Source organism: Mytilus edulis, chromosome 1 (assembly GCF_963676685.1).
Source record: "Mytilus edulis chromosome 1, xbMytEdul2.2, whole genome shotgun sequence".
Lineage (NCBI taxonomy): Eukaryota > Metazoa > Mollusca > Bivalvia > Mytilida > Mytilidae > Mytilus > Mytilus edulis.
Genome location: NC_092344.1, coordinates 53,484,191 through 53,510,515, shown reverse-complemented (window position 1 = coordinate 53,510,515; position 26,325 = coordinate 53,484,191). Strand labels below are relative to the sequence as shown.

At 35.1% G+C, this 26,325-nt stretch overlaps 1 protein-coding gene across 1 annotated transcript in view; it reads right to left on the bottom strand.

Moving 5' to 3' along the window:
- Positions 1-26,086, bottom strand: part of LOC139484930 (uncharacterized) — a 65,837-nt gene extending 39,751 nt beyond the window's left edge. Inside the window, exon 1 of the mRNA XM_071268980.1 lies at positions 25,730-26,086. Coding sequence (XP_071125081.1) covers positions 25,730-26,042 — 313 coding nt within the window. The 5' untranslated portion in view covers positions 26,043-26,086. The remainder of the gene's footprint in view (positions 1-25,729) is intronic.
- Between the last annotated feature and the right edge of the window lie 239 nt (positions 26,087-26,325).

The following is a 26,325-nucleotide window of genomic DNA, read 5'->3' as shown; positions in this document are numbered from 1 at the left end:
TTTGAGCCTGTCACACAGTAGTTAGTAAGTTTAATTTGTTTAAGTCACGATTGTTGTCCGGCTTTGTCATAAGTTTGCCCCACTAAAAATCCATTATGTAATACAATTAAAACTTGCTACCAGGCTATTAACAGTTTAGTTTAGAAACAGGATTATTGTACAGTGAGGAACACGGAACAACTGATTACTATACATACATATACAAGTAGCAAATATTAAACAGTCAAGCAGGACCTGATTACAAAAAAAAAAACTGCAGTCAAGACTGATACTGATACAAAAAAGCATTTGGTGTAGCAAATATTAAACAGTCAAGCAGGACCTGATTACAAAAAAAATCTGAAGTCAAGACTGATACTGATACAAAAAAAGCATTTGGTGGAATTAAACAATTATATCATGCTTACGAGGGGTAGTTTTAAGAAACACCGGTTTTGAGGTCAATTCTGAGGTCAAAATAGAAACAAAGGACATTCGGTGGAATTAAACAATTATATCATGCTGACAAGGGGTATTTGCCAAAAATACCGGTTTCGAGGTAAACAAATTTCCCTCGCCTAACGGCTCTGGAAATTTGTTTACCTCTCAACCGGTATTTTTGGCAAATACCCCTTGTAAGCATGATATATTTGTATAATAAACACACTCTGCTCACACATAATTTACATTGAAATTGTTATCAAAATATAAAACGGAAATATTTTCAGTTCAATATCAGTAAAAATGTTTAATAGGTATTTTATGTAAAAAATCAACAGCAATAATTTATGAAATCAAGTCTAAAATATTTACATTTAGATAATTTCGTATAAGAAGTTTAATTCGATCAATACAAAAGGGTACACGCATTTCATTTTCTTTCATTCTTATAGTGTGGTAAATAACTACATGTACGACCATCCGTCATCTATGCACTTTTAAATACGTAAATTGTCGATACGCAATAAGAATTTGACAGATTTGTTTTATCCCAGAATTCAACAAATCTTTATTTATCAAGATTTAGTCGTAATAAAAAACAATTCATATAATTTCAGGTATGTAAACACTGCTGAGGTACCTATACCTATAGAACCTCAAGTTATGGTAAAAGATCCTTTAGATTTGAGGCAGCACAAGTATGGAACTCACTTCCTAATGAGGCTAGACTCATGACTTCTTTTGACCAGTTTAGGAATTATATAAATTCCTGGTGTGGGGGTCAAAAATGCTACTGCAGTTCATGTCGTTTCCACCCAGTGCTGTCTCAAAGCTGAAATTTCTTTCTTTCTTTTTATAATGGCTTTTTGCTCTGCTTTTTATGCATTTATTGAATATAACAAAAATATTTAATGACTTGAGAATTTCAGAAAAGGTATCAAAAGTTTACATGAATAATTTTAGCGCTTATCTGTATATTATGAACATTCATTACTATATAAATAAAGTGTATTTACTTTCAATTCCAAGTTTACTAATCGATCCATGGTGGTCAATTGATATAGTATACATACCCTCTCCATTTAATAAACTCTGTGACCGCCGTGGATAGTAAACTTGAAAATGATAGCAGATAGAATTAAAATACACTTTATTCGTAGTATATGTATGTTTTCAAAGTATACAGAAAAACGCAAACCGATCTGACTTAAAATTTCGTCCAATGACGGGACAATATCCGGATGCCTTTTTTCTCGTTTTTCTCCCAAAAATAACTCAATCTGAATAATCACATAAATGAATGACAAATGCGACTATGCACTGTACCTATAGGACACAGAGACGTGTTGATTAATTTATTGTGGGAAGAAGAGAAGCGACACACAAAATGAGGTCTTCTCGTTTTATAGTATAGAAGATGCCGACTCTAAATAAAATTTACTTACTTACTACTTACTTACTTGCTTACTTAAAACTTTGTGAATGTGATTTTTATGTTAAGATGAACATATGTAGATGATAAGTAAAAAATCGCGGAATTTCCCTTTGATGATGTTTATTAATATATTTGTTGACAACCATAAACTAATGTCGGAAAGACACAGTTCAAGTTTTGAAAAGCAGTTCTCCCAGTTGTCTAGCGGCTTGATAACCATGCATGTACACTTGTGTATCGTCCGCATAGCAGTGGCATGTAATGCAATGAAGACGGCATATTTTACCTATTTGCTTCGAGATAAGACAATGTCGGGCCTAGCACTGAACCTTGTGGAACACCGAATGTAAGATGACATTTCTTTGAAATGTTGTTCCAACCACGACACGCTGATGTCTATCCATCAAATACGACTTGATCTATTCGGAGCGAAATCAGTTGTGCCATACGCAAGTGACAGACGTTTAAGAAGAATTCTGTGATCTATGACATCGAATGTACCGAAAAGGCTCAAGAGCAATATTAACACTTATGACTTTATCAAAAGCCTCATTTATATCATGATGTACCCTAGCTATAATGCAGTTTTAGTTGAATGGCGTGGTCTTTATGCTGACTAAAGTGGATCACACAATGAGTCCAATACCAACCACCTTTTCTAGAGTTTTTGAAATAAAAGGTAAATTCGACATGGGTCTGTTAATTATTTTATACTGTCTTGGTATGGATTTATAAATCTCTGCTTATATTTTGTATAGCAATGGTTTCATATTGAATAGTAGACTTTCAACCTTATAGGATTTGAATATTTGTACTATGGTACGGTTCTAATTGTATTCATTGTGTTGACCAGATATTCTACATCTCTTGATACTTTTACATTATACATCACTCTGTTCACTCGCATACTATCGGTTTTCATTCACAAAAAATCCGGATAAAATGTCAACGAATCCAGAGTACACTCGAGGTAGCTAGGTAGTTTGACATCCGAATTCAACTTTTTAATTAATATATGTGATGATGTAAATTCGTATTTTTAAACAGAGTACCAGTGCGTATGCTTACTACAATGTCTTGCGCAAAAATACAACGTGCATGCATACATATTAATTTCACTCTTGAATGCGATTTTTAGCTTTTCTTATCTAAGTTCAGAGCACGGCAGTAAGAACTTGACATGCGACTTTATACACTGTCATTATACATGTAACTTCAATATTCTGACCTCTAGCTGTTTCTTTTTTGTTTTCTTCTTTGGGTCACTGTCCTATCAAGAACTTGGACCATACTTTTCGAAATGCTAAATATTTTCTACCCAAGGAATAGATTACTTAACTTCGTACCTTATTTTCCTTTTAAACTTTTTTTATTCGAGCATCAATGGTGCACGGCTGGTAATCTACACACGCAGAACATTTGGTTCTGCAATAAAAACCGTGAGAGGATTTTCCGGTTGTGCTTGAGTGGAGTAATTGTCACCGCTTCAAAAGGTATGTACATTTCTAAATCTCAATTTTCTTATTCAACTGATCAAAATATTGAAAATCGGAGAATGCTATGCTGTGGTGAATACTTTAACGAAGAGATACATGTATCATTTACTGTTGTACGTAGAGTTGAACTCCTACAAAATCAGTTGTCCCACAAGAAATTGCCTAAAAAAGTGACATTTCAATTTTGAAATGGTTCTATTTACAGACCTACAAGTTCAAATTTAGTTTTTTTTCGGGCAATGGGTATGAATGTTGTTTTTGGCGGCGTGTGTGCTGTCCTGTGTTGATAGACGTCTTAATAATTCTAAAAACAACATTTTTCCGTGAAGTCATGCGTGAGGGGATCGGTTCTGATTGAGGACATCGTGAATGCGTGAGGGGAAGTACAAACAATTTTTTTTTAATCTTTGGCTTTGTGACATTTGTTGACTCAATAAATGTGATCAATGCTGATTAAAAGGACAGATTTATCCTTATACTTTAATAGATGTAAACTGATCACTGATTCAATGAAATCAAACCAGTGGCGGATCCAGAAATTTTCATAAGTGAGGGCCCACTGACTGACCTAAGAGGGGGCCCGCTTCAGTCACGCTTCAGTGATTCCCTATATAAGCAACCAATTTTTTTCCCAAAAAGGGGGGGGGGGCCTGGGCCCTTTTGGCCCCCCCTAAATCCGCCTCTGCAAACTATTAATTGTTTGTTCAATTTCAGAAAATGGCATTGTTCAAAGGAAAAGAGGACTGAAATATACTCTCTACAAAAAGCCATGGAGATACAAGTTATCCCCGCCCTCGAAGCGAACTAAACCCTCTGGGGGTAGTCCTTTCGTCAAATATACATCACAGAGATCACCACATATATCTAAGAAAATGATATCGCCGATGAAAACTTATTATTTGTTTAAATAAGTCTGCACATTGAGTCTCAAGCACGAGAAAACCGATCCCCGCGAAAAAGTGACCGGACGAACAAGTTATATATAATACATAAAAATAGTAAAATGAGAATTTACGATGACCCATAACGATACAGTACAACATAAGAACGAACTATAAAAATCAGTTGAAAAAAGCTTAATTAAGATTCATGTTATACACATTTACGAAAGGAGTTATCTCCCCTAAAATAGTTTATTTAAAAAAAAAGATGATTCTAAAAACACAAAATTTGATATTTGTTTAAAGATTTTGATTTATACAATAAATCACCAAATATTCTTTATGTGAATAAAGTCTAACTATTGAATTGCAAATTTGTCTCCAAATTTGCAGATGTGGGCAAATAATCGGTCTAGTTTTTACTTGTAGCAAGAAAACAAAATCTTTGACAACATTTTTTGTCTTTATTCTTCGTGAAACATATTATTAAACCTAGGTTCCTACAATTATTAATCCAATCTCGTAAACTTTTTTAAGCACACTCACATATGTGTTTTTCATGAACAATGTAGCCAAATTTAGGTAAGTTTCAACGACTGATAGCTTGAATATAAAGATAAGATTTGTACTTCCCCTCACGCATTCACGATGTCCTCAATCAGAACCGATTCCCTCACGCATGACTTCATGAAAAAAATTAGTTTTTGGAATTATTAAGATGTCTATCAACGGCGGACAGCACACACGCCGCCAAAAACAACATTCATACCAATTGCCCGAAAAAAAAACTAAATTTGAACTTGTAGGTCTGTAAATAGAACCATTTCATAATTGAAATGATACTTTTTTAGGCAATTTCTTTTGGGACAACTGATTTTGTAAGAGTTCAACTCTACGTACAACAGTAAATGATACATGTATCTCTTCGTTAAAGTATTCACCGCAGCATGACATTCTCCGATTTTCAATATTTTGATAAGTTGAATAAGAAAATTTAGATTTAGAAATGTACATACCTTTTGAAGCGGTGACAATTACTCCACTCAAGCACAACCGGAAAATCCTCTCACGGTTTTTATTGCAGAACCAAATGTTCTGCGTGTGTAGATTACCAGCCGTGTGGTGATTCTTTGCAGACTTAACTCGCGTTTTGCGTACAACAATTTACTCATAGTATCTTTTTATATCTACATATCTTTATATATAAATTGGTTCTGTTTAGAGTATGTTCCAGTCACGGTTTTTATAAACTTTTGAAAATAAGAAATACCTTAGGAAGGACCCACAAACGTTATTGAAACTTATTTCCAGTGGGGTCCTTTTATGACGAGACTTACGAGACCAATATATAAGCGACAAGGAGATAAGGAGATATGGAATTATTGCCAATGAGACAGCTTTTAATCAAAGATTAAGTAAAGTAGATGTAAGCAAATATAGGCGATCGTACGGCCTCCAACAATGAATTGATGAAAACCCATACCGTACAATCGTCAATAAAAGGTATGTAGCATATTTGAGAGACATTTAACAATTAATATATAAAGCTAAATTCACACTGCCGATCAGATCAATTCGACCAAGCCCGATGAAGCCAAATTACATGATCTGGAGACTGGTATGACTCAATCGACAATAATGTTCGGGATAGTCTAGTACCTTACTCGTCATCGATCTGACTTTCTATCGAGAGTTTTTGACATGTCAAAAACATTAGAGTAAGGATCGAGAAGTAACTCACTCGAGAAGAGATCGAGAATTCGTCGAGTAGCGGTCGAATCGATCGGGAAAGGATCGTGTAGAGATCGAGTTTGGTCGGAATACAAAACTTTTACCGATCACTACTCGATCATTTCGACCTGTACTCGACTAAGGTCCGATCATTTCCAGATTAACTTGACCAATGCCTGTTCGCTTCCAGATAACTGCGACTTGCATATTTATTTTATCCCAGACCAAATCGACCAATACCCGATCCCTTCGCGACCACATTCGTCCACTCTTCGATCTCTAATCGGCCATACACGAGAACACACGACTGCTACACTATTCTCTAAAAGTGTGTGCAGATCTGATTAACTATTATTACTTTGCTTCCGCAAAATATGTTGGCAACATTATTTTTAACTGTACAAAAATTCTTCCAATAACAACTACGTACGTGTCTTTATTTTTGCAAGGAGAGGTAACATTTTAAAAGAGAGGTAAAAAACACCAAGGGAACAATCAAACTCAAAGGTCGAAAAAAAAAACCGACACAGCCTTAGCAAAAACGGTAACCGACGAGAAGACAAACAGCAGTCCACATAACATAGAAAACTAAAAACTTAGCAAATGTAACCCAACAAAATCTGGGATGATCTCAGATGTTCCGGAAGGGAAGAAAATCCTGCAATTTTGGCACCGGCGAATATTTAAGTAATTGTGCAATAATATTCATTGTTAGACTGTTGATGACTAAGTTATCTTTTAAAGTTGGTGTATAAGAACATCAAGATTATATTTTACCTGTTTTATGGGCTATTTTCTGTTTTGTCTGTCCGTATTTTCCATTTGTCCAGAAATGTTTGTAGCATAAAAAAAGAAGATGTGTTACAATTGCCAATGAAACTTTTTGACGTAATTCCACACAAAAATGAGACGAAAGACAAATATTTTTTTTTTATTTGGTGCCAATTTCTTTTTAACAATAATGATAAAAACTGTTCAGCGAGCACATGTTTTGATCAAATTTTTCTAAAGCCTCGGTCACACCTTAACGGATAGCTCGAACGGATGTCTAACGGATAACTTTTATTCAACCCGTTCATGTCCGTTAGACGTCCGTCCATATCCGTTGCATGTCCTTGTAGCGTACGTTCTATCCGTTGACGTCCGTTTTGTCCGGTGGAAAATTTTGAGCATGAAATGAGATGAAATGTCCGTTGAACGTCCGGTAGGCGTCCGTTTTGTACGGTACTTGTCCGTTTCGTTTCCGTTTTGTATCCATTACGTGTCCGATATATATCCGATGGAGGTCTGGCAGATAATTCACCAACGGAATTCTAACAGACGTCCAACGGATAAAACGGATATTGAACGAATGCGAAACGGATTTCTACCGGACGTATAACGGATAAAACGGATGATGAACGGATCTGAAACGGATCAATGCCAATAAAAAAATTTCGAGTCAGAAATGCCAATTAGATTTTGTAAGGTTAATGAATTCTTATTATTCATAATCGATCCTTAGAGTAAGGGCACATCTTCACAATCAAACAGCTCTTATTCAGGCCAGATACTGCCCTTTGGCGGCATTTTGAAGAACAAACCAAAACCAGTTACACAGAAACATTTTGAATATTTATGCGATTTACATGTATTACTATTGTCGCTTTTAATTTTTCCATATATCTTGTTCATCCGTTTTATCCGGTACGCTTCCGTTAGGTGTCCGTTTTATGCGGTACTCGTCCGTTGGATGTACGTTCGACATCCGTTCTGTCCGTTACATTTCCGTTTCTCGTACGTTGCATATCCGGTGTGTGTCTGTTATGCATTCGTTACGCGTCCGTTTTATTTGGTCAGTACATCAACGTACTCCCAACCGAAAACAATTTTGTCAAAGGACAATTTTTATTTCCATCCGTTAGGCGTCCGTTCGTGCTATCCGGTAAGGTGTGACCGAGGCTTAACATACTTTTGCACTTGGTGCATAATCTTTGACAAACTAAATACACTCGCTGCAAATGCGTTTGTCGTTCGTCGTTTGTTAATTCAAACGATGCATTTTTTTCTAGCTTTAATATTAAATGAATTATCTAAACGTGTTCTTGCTTGTCAAAACATTGTCTAAAATTACTCAAAATTGCAATCCCCTTTAACCAAACGATGCATGTGTTTCTATTTCTGTAACGTTTAACAAACCATAACAAATGGCACAAAAGGTTCACCAAACTTTGGTAAGAAATAAATGCACTCTTGATCTTTTGATAGATATATGTAAAGTTGTAAACTGTTTCAGAAAAGGTAATCCCTCCAGTCAAATTTTGGGGAAATATGTGACATCTTTACCCTCTTTTGGCAATATTTTTTGGCAATAACATACAGCCTGGTTGTTGCCATACAGAAAAAATAAATCTCTTTAACCATTCAACTATTGGATATCAAATCTGTGAAAAAATACTGATTTCATACTTATGCAAATATATTTGACAAAAAGTACGCTTTATATGTAAGAAATCAAGGAAATAGGGATGGTAAAGTTAATGTATATGGCTATCTAACATAAGTACTAATTCAGTGAAAAATCACATTTTGTGGTGTAATTCCCAAAAACAGAGCAATAAAACTACCATAATATATCAGTGTCCACTATGAGGAAGTTTTTATAAGCATTTGGTTCCTCTTTGTTGCGTAATTGCAAGTCTCTCATACTTCCCACACAGTTATCGTCGTGTCAGCCACTGCCTCACCTAGATTTCTCGGCACCCGTTGCTGTCTACACCATCTTGTTCGTCTTCTATGCACTCTACAAGCTCCGTCTCAGCTATCAACCTGTCTCTCTAAGCTCTTACCACCTTGTCCCATCAGATGCACCTTGCCCACAAAACCAATAAGTTTATTTCTATGAAGATATTTTAAATGTATCATTTTACTCGGACCTTCTACTAAATATAACCAAATAAACGCAGAATGTGTCCATGGGACACTGATAATGCCCCAGCTATCATATACTAGTATAACATTATAAAGTGTCATGTTTGGACGTATGTGCGTATAGACGGACAAGGGTAACACTTAGTGTCCACTCCAAAGCGGCGGGGAATAAAACAATTCGGACGTTTTTAAACTAAAAATGTGCCCACCCGACCAATACCGGGTCCCGATTATCCCTAGGACCCATATGATCAGGTCGATCTGGTCTGGTAGAGATCAGGCTGAGATTTGTGAATAGTTGATTTGATCTAGCTAGTCGAGTAAAGATCGTGTAAAGATCGTGAATTGATCGTAATCATCGAATAAGTATTTATTTTGTTGTCGGGATGGAGTCGTAATGGCGTCTTTACGGAGTCGTGAATGGTCGAGTTAAGGTCGTGTACAGTGGGATGGTGGTCGATGATCCCGATTGTCAAAATTTCCACGACCAAGAGCTCAACCAAATTCTTGATCGGGCCTGTTTACGACTTATTCCCGACCGTCATCCGACTGTACACGACCTTAACTCGATCATTCACGACTCCTTAAGGACTCCATCACGATAATTCCGATCAATTCACGATCTTTACACGATCTTAACTCGACTATCTAGACCAAATCAACTATTCACGGTCTCAACCTGATCTCGACCAGACCAGATCGACCAGATCGTATATGGGTCGAGGGATAATATGGAGTTGGTCGGGTATGCATATTTTCCGGAAATTTTTATCCCCCGCCGCGTTGGAGTGGGCATTACGTGTTACCCTTGTCCGTACGTACGTCCCAACAATATTAGTTTGCGTTCTCTAATTATATTTTGCCTCAACCAAATTTTATGAAACGCCATATACACAATGCTTATTACCATAAAACACAGTTCATATGCGAATTTGGCTGACCGTTCTTGCGTAATGACCCTTTATAATGTTATATATGCTAGCTGGACACACTCTCCGTTTATTTGGTTATATTCAGTAGAAGGTCTGAGTAAAATTATACATTTAAAATATCTACATAGAAATAAAGCAGATGGATTTGTGGGCAAGGTGGTAAGAGCTCAGAGAAACAGGTTAACAGCTGTAACGGAGCTTGAAGAGTGCATAGAATATGATGAAGACAGGAACAGGCTGCGAGATATCTAGGTGAGGCAGTGGCTGACACGATGACCACTGCATATGTGGGCAGTATGAGAGACTTGCACTTACTCAACAAAGAGGAACCCAATGCTTATAAAAACTTACTCATAGTGGACACTGATATGTAATGGTAGTTATTTTGCTCTTTTTGGGGAAATGACACCACAAAATGAGATTTGTCACTGGATTAGTACTTCTGATAGTCAGCAATATACATAAACTTTACCACCCCTTGCTATCTGACAAATAAAGCGTACTGTGTGTGTCATATATTGTGCATAAGTATGTAATAAGTATTTTTCATAGATTTGAAATCCAGTAGTTGAAGGGTTAAAGATATTCATTTTATTTTTGCTGTATGACAAGTTGGCAACAACCTGCATGTATTTGCTAAAAAAATATTGCAAAAGAGGGCAAAGATGTCACATATTTCCGCCAAATTTTACCCAAAGTAGAATTTCAATTCCCTGGAGTGATACCTTTTATGAAACTGTTTACAACTTGACATTATATATATCAAGAGATCAAGAGTGCATTTTTGGTAAACGTTGTGTGCCGTTTGTTATAGTTTGTTAAACTTTACAGAAGCAGAAACAAATGCATCGTTTAATCACAGTTTGCTGACCCTGTTTGAACTGTCAAAAACGCATGCACATAGAAACACGAAACCCACCAAAACCTGGGAAGATCTCAGGTGGTCCGGAAGGGAAGAAAATCCTGCAATTTTAGCACCGGCGGATTTTTCAATAATAATGAATGTTATTGCACAATTACTTTCATATTTGAAAAATCCGCCGGTGCCAAAGTTGCAGGATTTTCTTTCCTCTCGGAACAACTGAGATCTTCCCAGGTTTTGAGGGGTTACGTGTTGCTAAGTTTTTAGTCTCTATGTAATGTGGACTGCTGTTTGTTTTCTCCTTGGTTTTCGTTTTTGGCTATGGCTGTGTCGGTTTGTTTTCGACCTTTGAGTTTGATTGTTCCTTTGGTGTCTTTTGCCTCTCTTTTAAAATGTTACCTCTCCTTGCAAAAGTAAAGACACGTACTGTGCATGGAAGAATTTTTGTACAATCAAAAAAAAATGTTGCCATTATATTTTTGCGGAAGCAGAGTTATAAGAGGTAATCAGATCTGCACACACTTTTAGACAATCGTGTAGCAGTCGTGTATTCTCGTGTATGGCCGAATAGAGATCGAAGAGTGGTCGAATGTGGTCGCGAAGGGATCGGGTATTGGTCAAATTGGTCTAGGATAAAATAAATATAGAAGTCGCAGTGATCTGGAAGCGATCGGACATTGGTCGAGTTAACCGTGAAATGATCGGACATTAGTCGAGCAAAGGTCGAAATGATCGAGTCTGACGGGTAAAATTTTTGTATTCCCACCAAACTCGATCTCTATACCATCCTTTCCCGATCAATTCGACCGTTACTCGACAATTTCCCGATCTCTTCTCGGGTGAATTGCTTCTCGATCCTTACTCGAATGATTTTGACATGTCAAAAACTCTCGGGTAGAAAGCCAGATCGATGAAGAGCAAGGTAGACTATCCCGAGCATGCTTGTCGATTGAGTCAGACCAGTCTCCCGATCACGTAATTTGCCTTGATCGGGCTTGATCGACTTGATCTGATCGGCAGTGTGAACCTAGCTTAAGATAAAACGACATCAACAGACGATGGACCAGTTCATAGTCGCATCTCCTAAACTGACATTTGTGTGACATTCAGCATAAGAACTGAAGAAACAATAAAAACAAGTCTTGAATTTCAGCACGTTTTTTTTTAGCTTTTCATTAAACGCAAAGATACTATCGATTTGTTGGCGAATTCTAATATTCTCATAAAATAACAAAGGCGGTCACTTTGGAAAAGTCGATAAGAGTACTAACTTAAGGGCATACGATACAGTTACAGGGGAGGTTTTAATAGAGATTTCCAATAAAATGACATACGTACCTAACTCGACGTACGCACGTAACGGGACCGGTTATTGCTAACCAATTAATTTTGTTAAATGCGTTACTCAAGTTTTAACTAAGCATTCCTAAACTATGAAATCCATTCCTAATAAATTTTATCAATATCAAATATTTCTAAGATGATGAAAAACGAAAGAAATCATGATTTTTATATATCACGTGATTATTGAGATTCCCGCCTTATCTTCACTGTCATAAGACCACGTATATATACGTATCTTTACCTATCATACGATTCATTTGAGTTGTCTTTCATGGTTTTGACAATGACTGATTTTCAGATATACTTATCTTTGCAAAATTTAATGAACCTTTTATTATTTGATATTTGTATTGATTTTGTTTGTCGTTATCAGATAGATTCTTCTTTTCGATTTTTAATGTTTTATAATATTTAATTTCCGTGGGTATTAATTTATATAGATTTTGTCGTAATTTCAGGAAAAAAAATGAACTCAAAATGTTAATCAGAACGTGTCTCTATTAAATTTGATAACTGGGATTGCATCATACTTTATTAAGTTTTATTTTAAACGTTCTCTTCTTCTGCACTTAATCTCCTCAATTTACAATCTTCTAAAAAGAAATCAACAGGGAAAACGTACGTCAACGGGAAGTGAATATTAAAAAAAAAACATTAATACAGGTCATGTACTTCTTTTAATTTTAATAGTTGACATATGCTTTTCTTTCAAATGAAAGTCAACGAACATTAAAAAAAGAAAATTGTAGTTGATAATAAAGTGTGTAAATAAATGTGTACACCAATTCGTTATATAGATTGTAATTTGGAAGTTGTACTTGATAAGCAAGTGATGACTAATAATCTGCATTGACCACTGTGGATAGTAAACTATCAACTTATCATAGTACATAGTAATTGGCTAAAAATATCCTGTACCCAGGCCAAGTATTTCTGATTAAAAGTCGATGAGAATGTCTATTTACATAGTTGTTACATTTTTGAGACAACTATAATGTCACTTCAGTCTTTACGGGAATTTTCTTTTTACTCGTATTCATCCGATTAGAAGTAGATTTTAAAGCTATCGCATATATTGATTGAGTTAGCGAAAATTTTAAGTTTCAATTTTTGTCCCGCTTTGGAGGTATATATATATATATATAAAAGTGACAACTATGCGACAGATCCAATGACAGGATCACCAGTGAAGGTGTTACACGACTGAAAAAAACCCATTCTATATTCATAATAATATACTTGTATATATGGGATTGACTGGTAGCAGGCTAGCCTCGAATACAAATTCAATTATTTTGTTGGACCCCCTGATCGAATGACTTTAAAACTATTTTTCGGCTTCTCCACCAAGCATGATTCATTCACGAGCAAGAGCAGGTATTGGTTTACTCGTAAAAAGACTAGTGTGTCTTTATAGTGGTTACGCTCTCTTGTTACCTAGCATATGAAAATGCAACTCTAAATTGTCGGGCATGTTTCAAAAGGTGTATATATGTATTTATCATTATAATTAATTTTTATCATCCTCAATATATATGTAATATTTGTCGCTGGATATAAGACATACATCAGTATCATCATCATCATAAGTACTATAGCTTGAGGCTTAATCTTCGTCGTAAGTACATGTATTATATATAGCTGTAGGCTTCTTCGTTGTACGTATAACGTGAGGCTTAATTCGTATCTGATATTTTAGCCAGATTATGTCGAGAACTTATTTTACGCATGCATCTCTATGATACATAGTTTTTATAAATATCCAAGTTAAAGCCAATGGAGATCGTTTATCAAATGATCATGTCACAATTAAAACAGATAGAAAGGGATTGACTCGTAAGACTGAAACGAAGCATAAAAACAGCTAGCCATTTCTAGTATTTCCAAATCAGCTCATGTACCGAAATGATAGTATCCAAGTCAGGAACCTTTAATTCAGTGCTTATCGTTTGTTGTTGAGTTTTCGTTGATTTGTTTTAACATTAATTGGGCTGCTAGTTTTAGTTGTTTTACATTTGTCATTTTGTGGCCTCTTATAGCTGACTATGCTGTATTGACTTTTCTCATTGTTGAAAGCCCTTCGTTGGACTATAGTTGTTAAAATTTCTGTGTCATTTGGTCTCTTGTGAAGAGTTGTCTCATTGGCGATCATACTACACCTTGTTTTTTTTGTACATCACAAATTAAGAATAAAACATTCATAGACAGTCTAGAAAAGCGAGACCAGTGGCGGATCCAGGGGGGGGGGGGTTCCGGGGGTGTGCACCCCCCTTTATTTTTGCCGATCAATGCATTTGTATCGGGACATATGTTTTGCACCCCCCCTTTGCCCTGGGTGCCCTGGGTTAGCACCCCCCCTTTCGAAAATTCCTGCATCCGCCCCTGGAGACCTTTTGTCATGTCAAAAGTACAGAGTATCTGTAGGACCATTAGTGGTCATAACTGTTTAGGAGATTTTATGTAGTGCCCATGTGTCCATTAGATTACACGTCAGTATCACATGTCTGTGTTCAGTGAGCTACTAAATCACGGGGAAAATCCAATTCAGTATGTAGTCTTAAACTTTTAAATCACATGCGAGATGCCTAATGTTCAGACATTGTTGTTTTTAAAAAGTATTTATCAAAGTCAAACGACAATCATTTAAGTTTTTTTTTCGTGCAATACAATTTGTGATCATGACCGGATCCAAGATATTTGAAAGAGGGTGCAGTTTTCTATAATTGAATTTATACTGACGAGCGGAGCGATGCAAAAAACAATTTGGACAATTATACGCTAAAAATGATATGGATTTTAAAACTTATTGTGCGATCGAAAAGGGGGAGTACGCCCTCTAGTACTACTCCTGTATCCTCGGATGCAAGTTTAGGTATAATACTTAAACAAAAACCTCGCCTCATAATTTGGTATAGGTAAAGACGAAAAAGTACTTTTGAAAAATATGAATTTCTGCCCATATCAAATTATCTTCAATTAAATTATAGAAAAATATTATTTTGTTTTAAAAGTCGAGTACACCTTTTGCATTCGGGTGTGTTGGAATCTACTTCAAACGTTAAATCTTTTTAAAACAAGAAAAAGGCAACCTTCTCGCTTCGGAATTCGTTATTTTAATATTTGCATGCTAACTTTCGTCTTGGTAGTTTTTAAAATTCATAATTGTGAAGAACTAAAATATGGGTCAAGTGAAATGACAAGAAATGATGGGTGTGTTTGATTACAAGTTGCTAATTTACTTGTTCCATTATATTATTTGTGTCAATAAAATCATTCAAAGTTTAATGAGAAAATATTTAAAGAGTAAAAAAATTAGTTGGGGTTGATTTTTACTGACGGTATATTCCAGCAAACAATGCGTGTTCAAAGAGCAAAACATGCATGCAGTGTATGCTCCACTCCGTCATGCTTCAATGCAGTAGGACGAAATACGTTGAGTTAGGTCGGTTATGTCGAGTAAAGTCATTTTATTGGAAATCTCTATTGTTTCTTACGTAAATTGCTATTTTCGCGACGTCAAACTATGACTTATCGGGAAAAGATTCAGTTTTCGACTGATGTTTATCATTCAAACTTATCTAAATTGAAAACGAGTTCATGGACCCCTCTTTTTTTTTTAAATGTCATTTGGTTTTTATAACGTAAGAAGAATATGTTTGCCAATTTTCATGACTGAAACATAAATATTTTTTCTACATTCGTGAACATTTGATAAATATGAGTTATTTAAAAAAACAAAGTTCACAAATTTAGAGAACTTTTATATAAAACAGAATTTACTAATAATTTAGCAAAAAATAGCAAGAAGTGTTTATTTTTTAAAACAAAAAAGTTATGTTTTTCTGTCGAAAGGGAAAATACGTCCACAAATCCGAATTTTGAGCAAATATATAAAATTTGGACCTCATTTTACTAAAAAAAAAAAGGTGGCACATGCAGGTATATTTTTTTATTACATGGCAATAACAATCAAAACCAAGGAGTAAACAAAGACTCAAAAAACTAAAGGACATTTACATCAACAGTTATAAATAATAATTAAGAAACAACACGAACTCCACTAAAAACCGGGAGTGAAATCTATGGAACGCCACGACTGCCTTATGTTAATAATCAGCATTATACGCAGTGTTCACAGCATTATATGAAGTGATCACAGCATTATATGTAGTGCTCACAACATTATATGAAGTGATCACAGCATTATATGCAGTGCTCACAGCATTATATGCAGTGTTCACAACATTATATGAAGTGCTCACAACATTATATTAAGTGCTCACAACATTATATTAAGTGCTCACAACATTATATTAAGTGCTCACAACATTATATTAAGTGTTCACAACATTATACGTTTTTTGTTGTATGATGAGATTGATGTATGATGAGATTTATGAATGATGAGATCATTCGGTAAACTTCGTTTTTTAGCGGAAATTACCGAATCCATAATTGGTAAATTACGGTAAATTAATGCCCAGCAAACAAATTTAAACAGTTATTATTATATATGTGATCATTAAGGCAGTATACAATATTTAAAACGGATTGAAATAAGTAAATTAAGAAGTATGATCAATTTAACCCAAGTTTATTCCACACCAGGGCATTTTAAACTTATTTTGAGGATTAGTTTCACCATATTCAAAACTTAATATGTATATATATTTACTAGAACACATCCGTGATATCGCGGGTCTGTGACTGAATTAAAGAATATAACTATGCGTAAGCCTTATTTTAGTATTGGTATTGTCATCTGATAAAGTCATGCCGATTATAAGATGAAGTTTTCTCTGCTTTTAACATCTTTCTGTTTGAACCCGTCGACCTGGAACTTGTCAATTTAATATTGGTATTATTGATTTTGTTTGGAAAACAAAAGTCTCTGGAAAGGAGTATTTTTTAATCAACAGTTTTGTCCTTTATGAGTTATGAATAAAATTGAATCTTTGATTCGCTGTTTTACGTCAAACAAATTGAAAACTGTACATGCTGTACCTATACGCCTTATTTTAAGTCCAGATTTGTAATATTCGTATTGTCATCACTGATTAAAGTACTACAATCGGGAACAATGTGACAATGATTGAATTAAGTAGTTTCAACCCTGTGATTACGACCCGTGTATATAGCAAAATCTTAAATACAGCGTTTCGTGGTACTCCTGTCAGATGCGAATACGAATACTTTATTTCTCATAAAACTACAATTACATAGTTATAGAGAACATACATAAATATAACTATAAGGTACAATTTTTACAAACATGTGTGAACAATACAATGAAATTAACTTGGAGGACTGACTTTCACATTTATAACTTTGATAAATTTACATAGTTTTTCTAATATTACAATATTACATGAATTAAACAATTGATCAAACTTATAGATATTAGGGTTAGACCAGCAGTATGTAGGTAAACGTTTCTTTCTTTCAAACATAAAAGAATATTTTTCCAATTGAAAATTATTTTTAAAAATACGATAGCATAAAGTTTTAGGTGATTCGGCAACAAATGCAAAGCATTCTTGTTGAAACTGATGCGGAACGTACAGATAATGTAATAGTTAACAGGTGAATATATTATTGGTATCGATTCGACCCGGAACTTCTTAATTATTGGCAATATTAATTATGTGGAAAACAAAAGGGTCTGGAGTGATGTTATTTTTAATCAACAGCATGGTACTATATTAGTTATATATACTCTCAGATCAGTACTTATAGTGTCTTTTTATTGTTGGGATATACAAGTACCCGCCCACATGCACGTTCACTCTATTTTCTTGTTAGATCATATGTATTTATATTTGTACCCATCTAATGAGTTAATATAAAAAAGAAGATGTGGTATGATTGCCAATGAGACAACTATCCACAAAATACCAAAATGACACAAACATTAACAACTATAGGTCACTGTACGGCCTTCAACAATGAGCAAAACCCATACCGCATAGTCAGCTATAAAAGGCCCCGATACGACCATGTAAAACAATTCAAACGAGAAAACTAACAAGCCTTTTACAACTGATTTTCATAGTTCATGTAAAAATGCCAAATTCTGAAAATCGATGGCAAAAATGACTCTATCATGACATATATAAGCTAGCGTAATATGGCACCTATGTGTTATAGAAAGCTAACTGTTTTATTTAAAAGGTAATTAAGCTTTTTAAAACTGAGTACGGACTATAAAGTGGCACCTTGCTAAATTTCTTCAGTAGGAAATGAACTCGAGAATATATCATACAAATTTTCCTACGATATTTCATTAAATAAACTTTTTATTATTTAACTTACATTTTGCCATTCGTATTTCTTACGACGAACAGAACTACTTCAATCATTCACCTCTCAGTTTCATCTTTTCCTTACTAATTTCAATCAGTTTTAAATATTGTATGCTACCTTATGATAACATGATTTTAATAACTTTTTAAATTTGTTTGCTGGGCATTACCGTAATTTACCAATTATGGATTCGGTAATTTCCGCTAAAAAACGAAGTGTACCGAATGATCTCATCATTCATAAATCTCATCATACATCAATCTCATCATACAACAAAAAACGTATAATGTTGTGAACACTTAATATAATGTTGTGAGCACTTAATATAATGTTGTGAGCACTTAATATAATGTTGTGAGCACTTCATATAATGTTGTGAACACTGCATATAATGCTGTGAGCACTGCATATAATGCTGTGATCACTTCATATAATGTTGTGAGCACTACATATAATGCTGTGATCACTTCATATAATGCCGTGAACACTGCGTATAATGCTGATTATTAACATAAGGCAGTCGTGGCGTTCCATAGTAATCAGGTGCTCCGGAATGGTAAGCATTTCCTGAACCGTATACGGCACCTGTCGTATTATTTCTTTGTTCAGTTCGGTAATGATGGAAGGTTATTATGACTGAGGAAGAATATCAGATATAATTTCTGACACACTTTTGTCATAATCGCCAATCAGCTCATGATGGCGACCGTAAAATTTCTCGAGTGATGACCTTAATTTGATTGATTCATAGCCCTGTGTTAGCAACTTTTGAGAAAGCAGTATTCCTCGTTCAACAAAATCAACGTACTTTGTGCTAGCTCTAGAGTAACGTATCACTTGAGACACATATACTCCATTATGCTGGTGTCGCTATTTGATTTTTAAATAAATAAGGCAAAAATAGCCTTTATCGTTTGTTTATGTAATTTGTACGTGTTTCTCGTTTCTCGTTTTTTATATAGATTAGACCGTGGGTTTTCCCATTTGAATGGTTTTACACTAGTAATTTTGGGGCCCTTTATAGCTTTATGTTCGGTGTGAGCCAAGGCTCCGTGTTGAAGGCCGTACATTGACCTATAATGGTTTACTTTTATAAATTGTTATTTGGATGGAGAGTTGTCTCATTGGCACTCACACCACATATTCCTATATCTATTTATGGAAATTGTCAGAAAAATTTCAATATGTGATCAAAACTGTAACGTATGCCAATAAAGCTAGGTTCATACTGCCGATCAGATCACCTCAATGATCCCGATTGTCCAAATTTCCACGACCAAGCGTGACCAAATTCTTGATCGGGCCTGTTTAGGACTTCTACCCGACTTCTGTCCAACTGTACGCGACCTTAACCCGACCATTTATGACTCCATCACGACTCAAACTCGACCACTAATTGAATACATATTCGATAATTACGACCAATTGACGATCTCTATACGGTCTTTACTCGACTAGATAGACTAAATCAACTATACTCTATCTCACCCTGATCTCTGCTAGATCAGATCGACTCAATCGTACAGGGGTCGTAGTGATAGTCGGGCATTGGTTGGATATAAACAATTTCAGTATAAAACATTTGAATATTTTTATATCACCCGCTGCTCCGGAGGAGGCATTAAGTGTTACCCTTGTCCATCCGTAAGTACGTACGTATACGTACGTCCTAACAATTAGTTTCCGTTCTCTAATTTTATTTTGCCTCAACCAAATTTTATGAAACGCAATTCCATAAAACACAGATCAAGTGCGAATTTGGGTAGTGTCGCTGTTACCGTTGTTGAGTAATGACGCTTTATAACGTTATATGCAAGCTGGGGCATTATCTGTGTCCAATAGTTATCAAAAGTACCAGGATTATAATTTTATACGCCAGACGCGCGTTTCGTCTACCTAAGACTCATCAGTGACGCTCAGATCAAAATAGTTAAAAAGCCAAATAAATACAAAGCTGAAGAGGACACGTTCCCCGTTTCTTTGGTTAGAATTAGTAGTTCACAGAAGGACTGAGTAAAATTATACATTTTAACTATCTACATGGAAATAAAGCAGTTGGACTGTTTGGCAAGTTGGTTAGAGCTTAGAAAGACAGGTTGATAGCTGTGACGGAGCTTCAAGGGAGCGTAGAAAACAAACAAAAAGGGATAGACAGCAAAGGGTGCCGAAAAAATCTAGATAATGCAGTGGTTAAAAGCGACCACTGTGTGGGCAGTATAAATAGAAATCACAAAAATACTCAACTCCGAGGAAAATTTCAAACAGAAAGTCCCTACTCAAATGGGAAAAATCAAAAGTATGAGAGACTTGCAGGAGCTGAAGAAAGAGGACCCAAATGGTTATACAAACTTTCTCAAAGTAAAGTAGGACGCTGATTTGTTATAGGAGTTTTACTGCTCTTCAAAATGAGATTTGTCACTAGATTAGTACTTATGTTAGATAGCAATATGCACAAATATTACCATCCCCTTTTCCTTGCTTTCGTACAAATTAGGTCTACTGTTTGTGTCATATATGTGCATATGTATGTTCATGCAATTAGTATTTTCCATAGATCTGATGCCCGGTAGTTAAATGGTTCAAGATATTTCTTTTTTGTGTATCCATGGCAGCAACCTGCCATTTTAACTAATAATATTGCAAAAAGGGGGTAAAGACGTCATATATTTTTCTAAAAATTTGGCAAAATATACCTTTTCTGAAACTGTTTACATATATATATCACGAATTCAAATAAAAATCATTTGCCTTTCGTCTCATTTAAAAAAAAAATTGTATCAAAAAGCGTCTGAAAAAAGGTTTGTTAACATTCAACCGTGCGGTGACATACAGTTGTTAATTTCAATGTCATTTGTCAATGTCTCATTGGCAATTATACCACAGCTTCTTATTTTTTTACTACAAAAATTTCTGGACATACGGAAAATATGGACAGTCAAACAAAAATAGCCCATTAAACAGCTAAAATATAATATTGATGTTCTTAAAAACAAACTTTGAAGGCTACAACAGTCATCAGCTGTCTAAAAATATAATGAATTTTCATGCACAATTACTTTCATATTTGAAAAATCCTGCGGGGTTTAAATGCAGAACTACTTCCCTTCCGAAACAGTCCTGCGATTATCCCAGGTTTTATTGGGTTTCGTGTTGCTAAGTTTTTATTTTTTTATGTTGTGTTATGTAGACTTCTGTTTGTCTCTCGTCGGCTTTTGTTTTTCACTATGGCTGTGTCTGTTAGACCTTTGCGATTGATTGATTGTTTCTTTGGTACCAATGTTTTACACCTCCTTGCAGAAGTACAGACGAAATTCCATATTTAGCATTGAAGCAACACAAGGGCACATAATCCTTAAATCCTTAAGCCTCGGTCACACCATAACGGATAGCTCGAACGGATGCTTATAACGGATAACTTTTGTTCAATCCGATCATGTCCGTTAGACGTCCAACAATGTGGTGGTGGTATGCCGTAAATACTACACGGACGTTCTTAAGAATGAAATTTTAAATTCATCTACATTCAAGTCCATCCGCTCCACAGAGAGTCATATAGTAAACAAACATATCACATCCACATCAAAGTTTAAGGCTTCTTCTGCATGTGAAGGTCCCTACTATGTATTGGGTACCTAAACTACACAAAAAGCAATTTTAAATATCGTTTCATCTCGGCCTTTAGTAAGTGTTCTACAACTAATCTTTCAACTAATCTTTCAGTGCTTTTAACAAGTTCATTAACTACTATTAAAGATCTTATCATAAACTATTGTAATAAAATATATGAACATAGCGGTATAAACCATTTTTTGGAGTGTAAAAAATTCTGTGGATGTTTTAGATAAATAACGTGCTTTTGATGGTCCTTTTCATTCTGTTAACAGTTTTGATTTTTCTACTCTTTACACTACACTTCCACACTATCTTATAAAACAAAAGTTTCCAATGGTCGTTTGGTAAAGCTGAATGCAAATATATTTGCTGCAACTCATTTAAAGCCTTCTTCTCTAATGAGAAAGGTAAATATGCTAGATATACTTACTGGAGGTGTGATGAGATGATTGAAGCTGTTAATTTTCTCCTTGATAATATTATGTACGTTTCGGCAACAATATTATAGATAGGTTGTAGGTATCCCCATGGGCACTAATTGTGCCCCTTTAATAGCAGACTCGTTTCTGTACTGTTACGAATCACAGTGTATGACTAAACTCAGTAAAGACCCGTCAAAATTGCATTTAATTAATAAATTCAACAACACTTACCGTTATCGTGATGATATTTTTTCGTTAAATAATCAAAAATAATCTCTATATACTGTTATTTACTCTATATACTGAAATTTACCCCAAGGAACTTACTTTAAATAAATCAAATTTATACGGTAATAACTGTCCTTTCCTGGATTTAGATATTTCGGTTTTAAACGGGAAACTCCACACTAAAATTTACGACAAAAGGGACGAGTTTTCGTTCCCTATTATTAATTTTCCATTTTTAGATGGTGATGTTCCTTTTGCACCATCTTACGGTGTTTATATTTCACAGCTCGTTCGCTATGCCCGTGTCTGTTGTGACGTTTTTAATTTCAACGAACGCAATCCATGTATTACTGGTAAATTATTAAACCAGGGATATCGTTACCATAAATTACTTAAAACCTTTACTGAATTTTTCCATAGATATAAAAATTTGATTTTGAAATTTTTGTACCTGTAGAAAACTTATTTCAAACGGGATAGCACATCCTCGTTTTTACGGAAAGGTTGTTAACCGTGCCCGGAAATTTAGAAATGATCCTTGTAAACTTATCGCTCCTTTAAATAAACTTATTCTAAAAGGTTACCAATTCAACACTGTAATAAGATCATTGAATATTGTTTTTATTGGTATAAATATTGATTTTGTTATCAGTAAATTAAAAGCAAACTAAATATTACTAGTATGTTATATACATATACACATTCATGGATCTGCAATCTGGCGATACCTGTAACTAAGCATTGCACAAGGTCATGTTTTTCTCTGACTGTTTATGACGTCTTTTCACTAAATCCATTGGATGTTGGATGTGTACGGATTGATAGTTTAGTCTTAGATGCATGATTCTTTATTAGTTGTTAGTGGCTTTGAACTAGCTGTCAGATAACTGCGAGTGCTCTCAGATATGGGTGCAATCAACAGTTTTTTCTATGACGTCACATTTTGAGGGACCATGCATAAGTGACCCTTAGTGGTGGACTGATTAATAAAGATACTTGTATAAAACTAGATATCACTGGAATCAGAATGTTCTCTAGTTTATAATGAAATAAAAATAATGTGTACTTTTAATATGTTAAAAATATTCCATCCAATGAACATGGGGGAAAAAAGGTCTAATTTGAACATAAAAAACTTGAAACCAGGTCATGTGCACACCCATGAAGACATGATCCATGCACATTTTACATAATCAAAACTGTATGAAATTTGTAGGTTTTTACCTGGCCTTTCAAAAAAATCTTGTTTCAGGGTACGGTTTCCTGCTCCGAAAAGAGCTACAGTGGCTGCAAATAAGTTTTTAATTTTCACTGCCAAAAAAACAGGATGTTTACAGTGTTGTCTCCCCTCAATACATGTAAAGTTACTATAATTTTTTAAATTATTTCAATCATTCAACCTGTTTTAATTGAAAGCTTATTAACTTATTTTTACAATCAAATACAAAAAACATGATACTTTTTCACCAATTGAGTAAATAAACAGGGGTTTCCCTCCATGGTTAATTTTAGTCGGGGAATAACCCCTAGTTTTTTTTTTATACGAAACTGTTTATAGCACCCTATGTTCCTAGTGTCTTTTTGTTGTCGGGATTTACAAGTAACCGGCCACGTCCAATTGTATGTTTGTCCATCTGATGAGTTGAGCCTTTTTCAACTGATTTTTATAGTTCGTTCTTATGTTGTACTGTTATACCACTTGTCCCAGGTTAGGGGGAGGGTTAGGATCCCTCTAACATGTTTGACCCCGCCACATTATTTATGTATGTGCTTGTCCCAAGTCAGGAGCCTGTAATTCAGTGGTTGTCGTTTGTTTATGTGATACATATTTGTTTTTCGTTCATTTTTTTATATGAATAAGGCCGTTAGTTTTCTTGTTTGAATTGTTTTACATTGTCATATCGGGGCCTATTATAGCTGACTATGCGGTATGGGCTTTGCTCACTGTTGAAGGCCGTATGGTGATCTATAGTTGTTTATATCTGTGTCATTTTAGTCTCTTGTGACAGTTTTCTCATTGGCAATCATACCACATCTTTTTTTTTAATTTCTACCGGATGATGAACGGATCTGAAACGGATAAATGCCTATTGAAAATTTCGTGTCAGAAATGCCAATTATTGGTATGTCAGATTTCTGAAAGGTTTATGAATTCTTCTTATTCATAATCGGTCTTAGAGTAAGAACACGTCTTCACAATCAAGCAGCTCTTATCAAGGCCAGACACTGCCCTTGGCGGCATTTTAAAGAACAAACCAAAACCAGTTACACAGAAACATTTGAATATTTATGCAATTTACATGTATTATCACGAGGGTGGTAAAATTTTAAATGCCCTTTACCGTCAGGCGTCTAATTGGTTAACATTTTACTGTGATTCGTCAAAATATCCTTATCGTGATTCGTCAGATGTGTCAAATAATTATCGTTACCGTTGTTTTTGGAAACAAAATGGCGTGATTCGTCAAATTCAGCTGGGTTTTTTTTCGTCTAAAAGAAAGTGTACATTTCAATCGTCATGCACTAAAAATTACTGTTTACGTCATTTGGCAAGAATTTTTACCGTTATACGTCATGAAGGTATCCATATTACTACCCTCTATCATTTTCGCCTTTAATTTTCTCGTATATCCGTTTTATCCGGTACGCCTCCGTTAGGTGTCCGCTTTATGCGATACTCTTCCGTTGGACATGTACGTTCGAAATCCTAAATCTGTCCGTTTCGTTCCCGCTCGTACGTTGCATATCCGGTGTGTGTCCGTTGTGAATTTGTTTTATTTGGTCAGTACATCAACGGACTCCCAACGGATAACAATTTTGTCAACGGACAACATCTATTTTCGTCCGTTAGGCGTGTACACCCACTTTGTCTTGTTTGTCATTTAAGCATTGCATATATATGCTTGCCTGATGTTTAAGCGTATGCTGGCAGAGTGATTAATACAATCTTGAAAAACAAGTTACTCATATGAAGCGTAGCAATTGCAATATGTCATCGCCATATTACAAATTTATTCACGATCACGATCAATCATCTCGATAAATCAAATAACTGCTTGATGGTTGTGGCAATTTTATCATGTTTTGTGTAAATGTCAATCTGGTGAAATACTGAGAAAATTTCTTGATGGGGGGATCCCGATAATAACTTACCTGTCAAATCGCGACATATCCCTGGGTGCAGAAAAGCCAGCATGTCTACAAAGTCAGGAAAATTCTTCTCACTTATTCGAATCTCTGCTTTGGACTTTTTCTCTGAGGAAACCGATCTATGAGCATTTTCCAACATTTTCTGAAAGTAAGGTGAAGCGTACCCCAAGAGAGTCCGATTAATGTACATTTTTCTACCTTCCACCACTAAAACGGTATCTGTGAATTGATCTTCTTTTAGAAACGGCAATGTTTGTTCTGATAGAGCCTTATTCGGTGTCGATTGCGGACCTGCATACCTTAAAACACCGGCCATGTTTTAAAATTGTATTCAATGAAATCATTCGATTTAGCTAGTAGATCAATATAAAAAAACTAAAACCAACGTGTAACGCAACATTGAAGTTCTTTGTTTGTCAATGAATTCATTAGTGAATTAACAATGAATTTTGTTATGTATATACTGCACATGATCTTGTAAATAGAAGTCACGGTGTCTTTAAGTTTCAGTACACAGACGATTTAAACTATCGAAATAATTTTAAATATCTTTTTAGAATTTTCTTTTACAACACACACTTTAAACGAAACGCTGAAAA